This window comes from Cynoglossus semilaevis, chromosome 8, assembly GCF_000523025.1.
Source record: "Cynoglossus semilaevis isolate Cse_v1.0 chromosome 8, Cse_v1.0, whole genome shotgun sequence".
In the NCBI taxonomy this organism is placed as follows: Eukaryota; Metazoa; Chordata; class Actinopteri; order Pleuronectiformes; family Cynoglossidae; genus Cynoglossus; species Cynoglossus semilaevis.
In genome coordinates, this window is record NC_024314.1 from 3,500,264 (window position 1) to 3,509,690 (window position 9,427).

Here is a 9,427-nt window from a genome sequence, read left to right on the forward strand (position 1 = left end):
GGTGTCAAACTAAATCTTTATGCAGTTGTTGACGATGACGCCGGACCCTCCGCTCTGGCACAGGGCAGAAGACTGGCCTGCAACCTGCATGTGGCGACACAACATTCACCAAACCCTGCACACCGATCAATGGAATGCTATAGCTGAGAGGAACTGACAGAGGAATCGATGACGGGCATCGACGGACGCAGAGCAAATGGGCCCAGAGCCGTTAGAGTGGACTTCCTCATTACTGTCAAATTACTATTTCATCGCCCCGGTGGGCTGTCTGCGGACACCAGACCAGCTGCGGGACCGCAGCTTTTTAGTACAGTTCAGGCTGCGACACACATGACCCCCCCACCCCCCCGTGTGACGCAATAGTCCGAATCAGTTGGGAGTGAAGTTAGAGAAGCCGCTCGATATGTTGCATGTATACTGTTAATGTGGGTTCTTATTGACTTCTGTGTTGACACTACAGTAATATGAGGGGGTAATGACCTGTGATGGTCTCAAAATGTCCTTCAACTGTAACCTGGGGTCAAATGTTGGGTTTTCATATACAGCGTATAGTGTATATGTTTTTAGGTTTAGGAGCAGTGGTCTCCAACTCCCTGTCCGGGGTCCACTTCTGGCCCGCAAACCCCCTCTATAGGGCCCACAACTAAATGTCACTAATAATATAATTATATTCCCATGATCCCAATAATTGTATTAAATATAAACATTTTATTAAATATAATTGTAAATCTAAGTACTTTTTGGGTTAAACATCCTCCAATGGACAAAATGTTTAACTGCCTTTTACCATGTGGCCTCAACCACCATGATTAATAAGTAAATGTATATGTATACATATATACATATATGTATATTTATATTTAATATCTAAAGTGATGCCTTCATGGTGACTACAGCATACCGGTGTTCAGTCTTAGATCTATGATTTATTAAAGCGGTGACCCCTTCCCCATCTTCTTGTGAGTAGTCTTATCAATTAAGTCACTTCAACACATTCACAGTTGTTGACTTAAAAAAAAAAAGTGTCTGTATTAAAATTAAAAATAACATCGCAAATAACTGCTATTTTTCCTAGGTTGATAAATTAAAAAAGACGTTTTCCCACAGGAGCTCCGTGTCTCCTGGACAGGGATGCGACCCACTTTGGGTACCAGTATATAAGTGGTTCTTCATTATTTCCCGTCATGCCCCCTCCCCCCCTTGGGGATAGAAATGTTTTTACGACCCTTCCCGACCCACACCCCACAAACTGAAATACTACTGAGAACCTGATATTTTCATCTGTACAAACCACTGTATGAGTTGCTGCCACCTAGTGTTATCATTCAGGCATTACAGCAGTAGTGCACTTAAAACTCCAGCGTGCCATATTCCATTGAAAGCCCCTCACGCCCCTCCTGGCACCTCACCGCGCATCACTAAGGGGGCCCCGCCCCACTATTTGAGAAGTACTGCACTATATTAAAGTGAGTGACAATTAGAAAAACACGTCGTCCCTCGTGTAAAAGCTGTATTTTTGTTCTACTGCTCAGGTTTGTAATAATAATAATGAGTGAAAACGCTGAGCCGTAAATTTTGGTGATATATTATGTCATCGTCGAACGACACAACTGTCGCCCACCGAAGTGTACGGTTGTCAGAGAGTCTGTAGTAGAGTCATGGTTGCTAGCTCCTGGCTGTCCAGACGTGGTCCTCAGCTGCTGGCCTGGATGTTGTCCCACACTCTGACCACATCTGGACAATTCTGGAGCGCTTCTAACAGTGAAGCGGCAACGTTTAGCTGCTCCTCGTTCAGAGAGGACATGTTGCGGGGGATGCATTCCACCCCAGAGGAGACGATGGACATTCCCTCACTCTCTAATGCAGTCCGCACGTTTTTCAGCTCCACGATGTCGCAGATGAACTAGACAGAGAACAGAATAAAGGTTATTGTTTTTTACAGGCCGTATCATTCAAGCTGTTAACAATCACAAACGTATCAACCAACGCCGCCTGTGTGTATGGCAATGTATCAACCAACGCCGCCTGTGTGTATGCATGAGGAAACGACGCGATAGTTTCAGTGGAAATTACATTTTTCTTTAATACACTAACATTATCAAGCATCTAGTTCCTCTGGGATTCGAACCCAGAACTCTCTGCCCTCTGCTTCCGAGGCAGGTGTGCTACACTGCTACACTACAGAACCACAAAAAGACGCAAATATTTATATTTGTGTACTTGCCCATGCCTGGCACTAACACAGACACGTCTTTGCGGTTGGATTTCAATTGGACGATGCATCAATGAAACTACAGATATAAAGAAAATAAAAAAAACAAAAAAAAAACAAAAAAAAAAAACAGTACAGTGCTCCGTCTCTATATCGCGGTTCTCCTTTCGCTCCGGCAGTTCATCGGAGATTTTTTTTTTTAATCCGATCTCGCGAAACATTCGCCATATTGCGATATATAAAAAATAAGAGACATACTGGCTGATACAATGCGTGCTCGGTGTACTTTTGGCTAACTGAGCAAGCTCTTTTGTTCCTCTTGCTGATTGGCTTGTTCACTTTGCTCCGCGTCACCATTATACAACTGTAAAAGGGTAATACAGTCTAGGGAGGGTTGATAAGAGTGGGAGAGGTTCGCAAAGGGTGAATTTATATGTAAATAATTGAATAACTATCTCGGCTCTACTTCGCAATTTTTCCTATTTCGCAATTTTTCCTATTTCGCAGTGGGTCGACTACTGCCATAGGAGAGGGATTACTGTACAACTAAACTTTATGTTTAGCGGAACAGAAAGTGAGCAGAGCTTTTACATTTTGAATTATGTTTTCATTGAAAATGCTGTTTTCTGCAGTTATCAAAGTGTCAACCGTAAAAGTACTATTTACACAAAGTACTAAGCACAAATAACACACTATGTGTTACAGCTACCGGCTCTGACCTTCAGGAGAGGCTGCTCCTCCTCGTCCTCCGTCTCCTGGACATCTTCAGCTCCCGCCTCGATGGCCAGCTCTAGAGCTCTCTCTAAAGACAGGGTTTTGGCCAGTGACGTCACCACACCTTTCCTAGTGAAGCCGTGTCGGACTCCTTCTGACAGAGCCGCACTGCGGACAAACGAAGTGATGTGCAATGTGAACCCGTCAAGTGTGAAATTACACCAGCCATCTTAAAACCCAGCTGTACACGAGCTGCACCGCATTCCCCCGATTTACGTGTCAATATTCAGATATTATATGTTGATTAAAAAAAAACTATTTACCCATTCTTGCTGAGCAGGAATTTCATTTCGTGACGTGTGCGGTTCAGGTTGTCAGTGAGTATCTCGATGAGCAGCAAACACCCACCAGGTCCTCGGGCTTCGTACACCATCTGTGATGCTGCTTTAGCCTTTTCCTGCAGAGGAGGAAGCAGAGATAAGTGTGGATGGGTGGGTGGAAAATCTTCCCTTCAAGTGTCTGCAAAAATACTGTATAAAACAAAGTTGAACTTTAAGTCTCAGCAAGAAACTCACTGCACTCTTGATAGCATTATCCACAGATGCTTTGGGCATGTTTTTGCTCCGGCAAACCTCCATAATCTGCGCCAGGTTTGCGTTAAAGTCTGGGTTGGGTCCTCCTTCTGTAGACAAGAATCGTCAACAAAAAACATACGGTAATATTAAAATGTCACCAAAATAAACACGCTTTTCAGTTGTAGTACGATGTATTTGTTCATCTCTGCGACAGAGACAGGCCGAACAATTAAACACTGTTACCACTAGGTGGCAACAAATGACTGTAAAAACGTAGGAAGCCGAGGAAGTGAACTTAGGGGTTGTTGATCCTAATGTATGTCTTTCTTCAATTCCTGTTAGTATATTGGGGTTGTGTTCAAATAAACAGATTTCTCGAGTATGCAAATTGAAACTAAAACACCATTATATATGAATTGTGAAAGTTTTGTTTGGTGAGGTTTTATTTAAATATAAAATATGGCTAAAAAAAGGTCGGGAAATTGCGCTAAATTAAGCTAATCTAGTATGTTTTTGAACTGTTGCCCAGGGAAACTGGAGCACCTGAAAAACCCAAAAAACTTTATATAACTTTAAATACCACCACTTAATGTACCAGGAATTGAACAAGTGATGTTTTAAGTTGTTTTTTAAGTAATGCCAGAACAGTAAAAAAAAAAAAAATTTAAAAAAAGTTTTGTTTTTTTTTCTATTTTCAACAGAAGATGTATACAACTGTGGTATATCTCTGCATCTCTTGGCGCTCACCTTTCACAGCTATTCTGATCATCATGTTGAACTTCAAAAACATCTTGGCCCTAGCCTCATCTTTGGGTCCCTTGATGTGTCTCACCTTTGACCACTTATTGTGCCCTGCAAATAAGGCGGAGCACAGCTGTAACCTGCGAACACAACACTTCCACGGTGCTAACAGTTGTAGCGATGACAGGGCTGGGCTACAAACAACCGCCGAGGTCCGGCATGACACCGGAAACAGTAGTGTGTGGGGGACCGGGAACCGGAGTGTCCTGACGACCGAAGCCCCCAACATCACCGTGGTCAAAGTGCTGGTCAGACTTAACTGCACCGACTAACCAGAGGTGATCCCTGAACAGAACACGCTACAGCTCCGCCGTCCTTGCTCGCGACCCGGCACTTCCTGTTACGTACAACGTGAAAGATTTTCAACATAAAATTAAATCCACCGGAAACTGGTTGAAGACAGTTTTCATTCATCGCTGATATAAATATAATTATATAATTTTATAAATAAAAATGTATATAAACTTATATACTGTATATATAATTATGTTGTTTGTGTAACGTTCTTAATATACGCATAACGTCGAATAATTGGTTGTCATATTCTTATAAAAAAACCTGCTACATACAAGATACAATCCCTTATTTCCGGTTTAAATCTGTAGTTGTGTGGTGCAGCAAATTCTAATTTATCAGAAAAAAACAACAACTTTTAATTCACCCATTTTTATGTTTCACAGCTTTTTTTTTTTCTCGTTTTTTTATCTTTCTTTGCATGAACATAATTTTATGTCTGTACCGTCTCTCAGACTCAGACAGGATTTCCAGGCCTTTGCTGAAACAAACAGCACTCCAGTCAGGCTGGGTGCAGGCCCACTGTACATTATTGATCCCCCCCCCTTCAGCTGTATGGGCCAGTATAAGGTCCTCAATGTCCTGCGGCAACTGCTGTATGTCCCGAATTAGAGCACGGTGGTCGTCCGCTAGACACAGATAAAGGAAAACCATTACTTCTGTGGTGTTACATCACAGTACGATTGCAATGAGTACACTACTGCGAAACAGAATCTTGAGTGCGTTAATTGTGGAGCAACCCTACTTGGGTTCCCATCCACATACGTGCTGTATATATTTATGTAAAATGAAGTCAAATAAAAAGGTAGCATGCCGGACCTGGGATTTACCTCTGCGAAACAGTGTAATGCAAACAATGTTCCTTCATTTTCCTGTTTCCGTGCTTTGGTTTGTATCCGAGTGCTAACATCACCAACATTTGCATATCCATTAATAACAAATGTTTTATGTAAGCGTTCCCACAACGTAACGTATGCAAATCTGATCTCTGCGTATTTGCATCATATCATAAGAACAAGTCACTGGATTCATGAGTGACAGCAACAAACGTTAGCCTATATGGTTCCTCATCCATTCGCCATCTAGCTTCTTTGGCTAGCTCCAGACTTTTTAACCCCAGTTTCTCTTTAATTTTTTTAAATTTATTGTTCCAGTTAGAAAGACGTGTGGCTATCGGTATATCGATACTCACATGAGTATCTATTGAGTATCGATTACTCTCATAAAATATCGATACCAATTCATAAATGAAAAAAGAGCACGTGTCCCTTCCACATCCTTTAGTCTAACTTACTACGTATAGACTTTTGTGCTGCAACACCCACCCGACCCTGCTGATGTAAAATTGATCCATTTCATGTCACATGACCGCTGACCAGAAGAGGACAGTGACTCCATGTGATCAAGTCCACTTGACATCTTTGACCTTTAATGGCAGCAATTCTACTTAGAGAGTTATTGGTTTTTCTGAATAAATCAATAAAAATGCTTGCTCCCTTGTTGAAATACTCTGTGGTCAGCTTATTTGAATCAAAATCTGATGACGGAAAAACCTGTAGTTTTCACACCTGTGAACGTTTGCCAAGGCAACAGTCGTACTGCAGTGGCTGAACAACCCTTGCTGAGCTGTAAGTGTTATCTTATTTCATTGACGGTAGACTGAAATGATTGTTTGATGAAAACTAAACAGTTCCTACAGAACTGGAAATATATATATATACATATATATGTATATATATGTATATATGAATACATATATAAAATATATATATAATATCTCAGGAAGTAATTGTATATTTTCATGTATGTACATACATACATACATACATACATACATACATACATACATACATATATTTATTTACACATAAATATAAACATATTACACATAAATATATTTACATATATGTATAACATATAACATGTTTACAAATAATAATACACATATATTTTCCAGTTCTTTATATATTGGATGCATTTTTTTTATATTTTAGTATTGCTCTGAAATATCTTTAAATTATGATTATTTTTTGTGATTTCAGGCTTTTCATCCACTGCTGTGGAAAGAAGATCACGATGTTTTTTGCTTTCCCGCATTTGTCCAACCATTCTGAATTGGATCTAAATGATTTAAACCTCTGCGAAAACAATAAAGAACAAATTTGGATTTGGTTAGCCGGCACATTGCTGTGTTTTTTGGTGGGTTTTCCAGCATCTGTGGCCATCCTTTGGGATATGTTCAAATCGCGCAGAGATGGAAATTTCCTCACACCACATTCTTTCTTCTTATTGAATCTCACCATCATGGACGCTGTGTTCATGTTCTTCATCCCACCCGGATTCCTGAATTATTTACTGTTGCACGATCTCAAATTTGATGCAATTTGGAATTTTGTCTATGCTCTGAACCTTTGTGGCAGACCCTTGACCATGGCCTGTATTTGTCTGGACTGTTACCTGGCTGTGGTTCATCCAATTACCTACCATCAAAGGAAAAGTCTGACTCCGCGGGTTATTCTGGTGAGCCTTGTTTGGACTCTGACCATTGCTTCTGGGTTGGGATATGCTTTTGATTACACTTTATTTGCGACCATGTTTCCCACCGTGCCATACCTAGTAGCCGTCGTAATAATTGGAGTGTGCGACTTCTTTATCATTTACACATTGATTAAGTCTGACCCGAGCAACAATACCATTCACCCACAAAAGAGAAGAGCTCTTCAGACAGTGATCAACAGTCTGGTCATGACTCTGATCTCATATCTACCCCCATTACTCATCTACTGTATTGCGATTCCTCAGTTCAGTGCCCAGAACTTCAGTTGTATTTTCAGTATTCCAGCTTCAATCACTACCACTCTGGGATCGGCTGTGATGCCTTTGCTTCACTTGAATAACCTAGGTAAACTGGAACACTTTATGTTTGGATGCTGCAGAAAAGATTAGATGATTTCCTCTTGTTTTGTTAAAGACTGAGAATGAGAAATAGGTGTAATGTATTGTTAAAACCTCTGTTGATTGTCGTCAAGTTAGAATTAGACGATTTCATGGCTTCTGTGCTGTAATGTATTTATTTCCTGTCTTTTGCACCTGTCTAAATGTATACCTGAAGATAAGTGTAGTGTCGATTTTATTATAATGTACACTGAATCTGTCACAATGCAATAAACTCAGAGAATACAGTGTTGCAGTGTATTGTTTTGATGTGCTTACACTCTGATCTGGTGGTGTTTGTTTTTTCCGTGGACATAGGGGGCATTTTATTAGGAGTTGTCCACAATGGTAAAAGACAGGGCTCACCAGGAGGACAGGGCATACGTCCTCAGATAATCCATCCCCACGTCTCCAGCTGCAGGGGTCGCTACTGCGGGAGAGAGAGTGTTTTCCAGTCCCTGTGTTCATTGACTCCGGAGCTGATTTTCAGATTCCGCTTTCCCCCGTGCAGGTCGGTCGATCCCGACCGAACCTCTGCCGTCGCCCCAGAATGTTTATGCGTTAGATGGGACAAAACTCGCGGCAGTAGCTCATCGGATGGTGCCGGTGGGGCTGCGCTTGTTGGGTAACCACCAGGAACAGTGACAATTTTCGATCTTGTCTTCCCCCCATGCGCCCGTGGTGCTTGGTAGGCCGTGGTTAGCAACACATAATCCCCCACATCGACTGCACTAGTGGTGCAGTGCTTAGCTGGAGCACCCATTGCCATTCACTATGTCTGCACTCTGCCCTGTCACTGACGTCCTCGTTAGTTTCCTCCCCACCTCCGGTGGCCCCAGATTTATCCAGCGTACCAACGTGGTATCATGACTTACAGCAAATTTTAGGCAAGGAGACGGTATCCTCGTTACCCCCATACCGTCCCCATGACTGCGCTATTGACCTTCTCGGGGGCTCAGTTACCTTCTAGTCCCTTATACAATTTGTCCCACGCCGAGAGGGAGGCCATGGAGAACTACCTGAGGGAATTGATGGCTGCGGGGGTAAATTCGGCCGTCTTTGTTCCCTTTAGAGGCGGGGTTCTTTTTTGTAACCAAGAAGGACAAGAAGGTGCGCCCTTGTATAGATTTTAGGGGGTTGAGCGCAATCACGGTAAGAAATAAATACCCACTGCCCCTCATCGACTCAGCCTTTGAACAACTGTGTGGGGTGGCGGTTTTCTCTAAGCTGGACCTACGCAATGCGTATCACTTGGTTCGGATTAGAGAGGGCGATGAATTGAAGACGGCTTTTAACACGGCGTCGGGGGCATTTCGAGTATCTATCTCGTTTTGCCGTTCGGTTTAACTAACGCCCTGGCAGTTTTTCAGGCGTTAGTGAACGACGTTTTACGTGACTAACTAACCCTGGAAAAAAAGCTTTTTGTGAAGGCGGAGAAATGTGAATTCCATGTCAAGTCTGTTAGTTTCCTGGGGTTTCTTGTGGAACAAAGCTGGAGGAAGGCCAATCCCCTCTACCGAGAAGCAGCTTCAGCATTTTCTTGGGTTCCCAAACTTTTGACACCTGACAGCAGTTAAGATCCCATTCTGCTGGACACCAGAAGCGGGGAGGGCGTTCCAACAACTTAAAGACAGATTCACGTCAGCTCCGGTCCTGATCCACCCGGATCCTAAGTGGTGAGGTGGATGCTTCGTACATACAGGTGGGCCATTGTTGTCCCAGAAGGGAGGGGATCAGAAGTTGCACCCCTGTGCTTTTTTCTCCAGAGGCTAAAAGCAAGTTAGCATTTTACCCTCTTTATATATGACTTCCACATGAACCCATTGTGGCCCAAGAGTCAAAGAGTTTGCTCATGCCTGGTGTATGTCTTTCCTGTACTTCTTTTCTGTTTGTGTTG

The 9,427-nt window shown here is 42.4% G+C and overlaps 2 protein-coding genes across 3 annotated transcripts; one reads left to right on the plus strand and one right to left on the minus strand.

The window, feature by feature from the left end:
• Positions 1-1,035: 1,035 nt before the first annotated feature.
• On the minus strand, positions 1,036-4,656 carry taco1 (translational activator of mitochondrially encoded cytochrome c oxidase I). Of its 2 annotated transcripts, none has more exons than XM_008314034.3 (5): positions 4,249-4,656; positions 3,502-3,608; positions 3,250-3,383; positions 2,932-3,094; positions 1,036-1,903 (listed from the first exon to the last, which is right to left on the minus strand). In XM_008314034.3, exons 1-5 carry the CDS (start codon positions 4,529-4,531, stop codon positions 1,694-1,696), a joined length of 897 nt encoding a protein of 298 aa, XP_008312256.1. In that variant the 5' UTR covers positions 4,532-4,656; the 3' UTR covers positions 1,036-1,693. The 2 variants fall into 2 exon arrangements, with proteins under 2 accessions (XP_008312256.1, XP_008312258.1); XM_008314036.3 differs by having other exon boundaries at positions 4,334-4,472.
• Positions 4,657-6,669: 2,013 nt separating this feature from the next.
• LOC107988829 (P2Y purinoceptor 1-like) lies at positions 6,670-7,676 on the plus strand. The gene has a single exon (XM_025057956.1). It carries the CDS (start codon positions 6,673-6,675, stop codon positions 7,540-7,542), a length of 870 nt encoding a protein of 289 aa, XP_024913724.1. The 5' UTR covers positions 6,670-6,672; the 3' UTR covers positions 7,543-7,676.
• Positions 7,677-9,427: the final 1,751 nt, after the last annotated feature.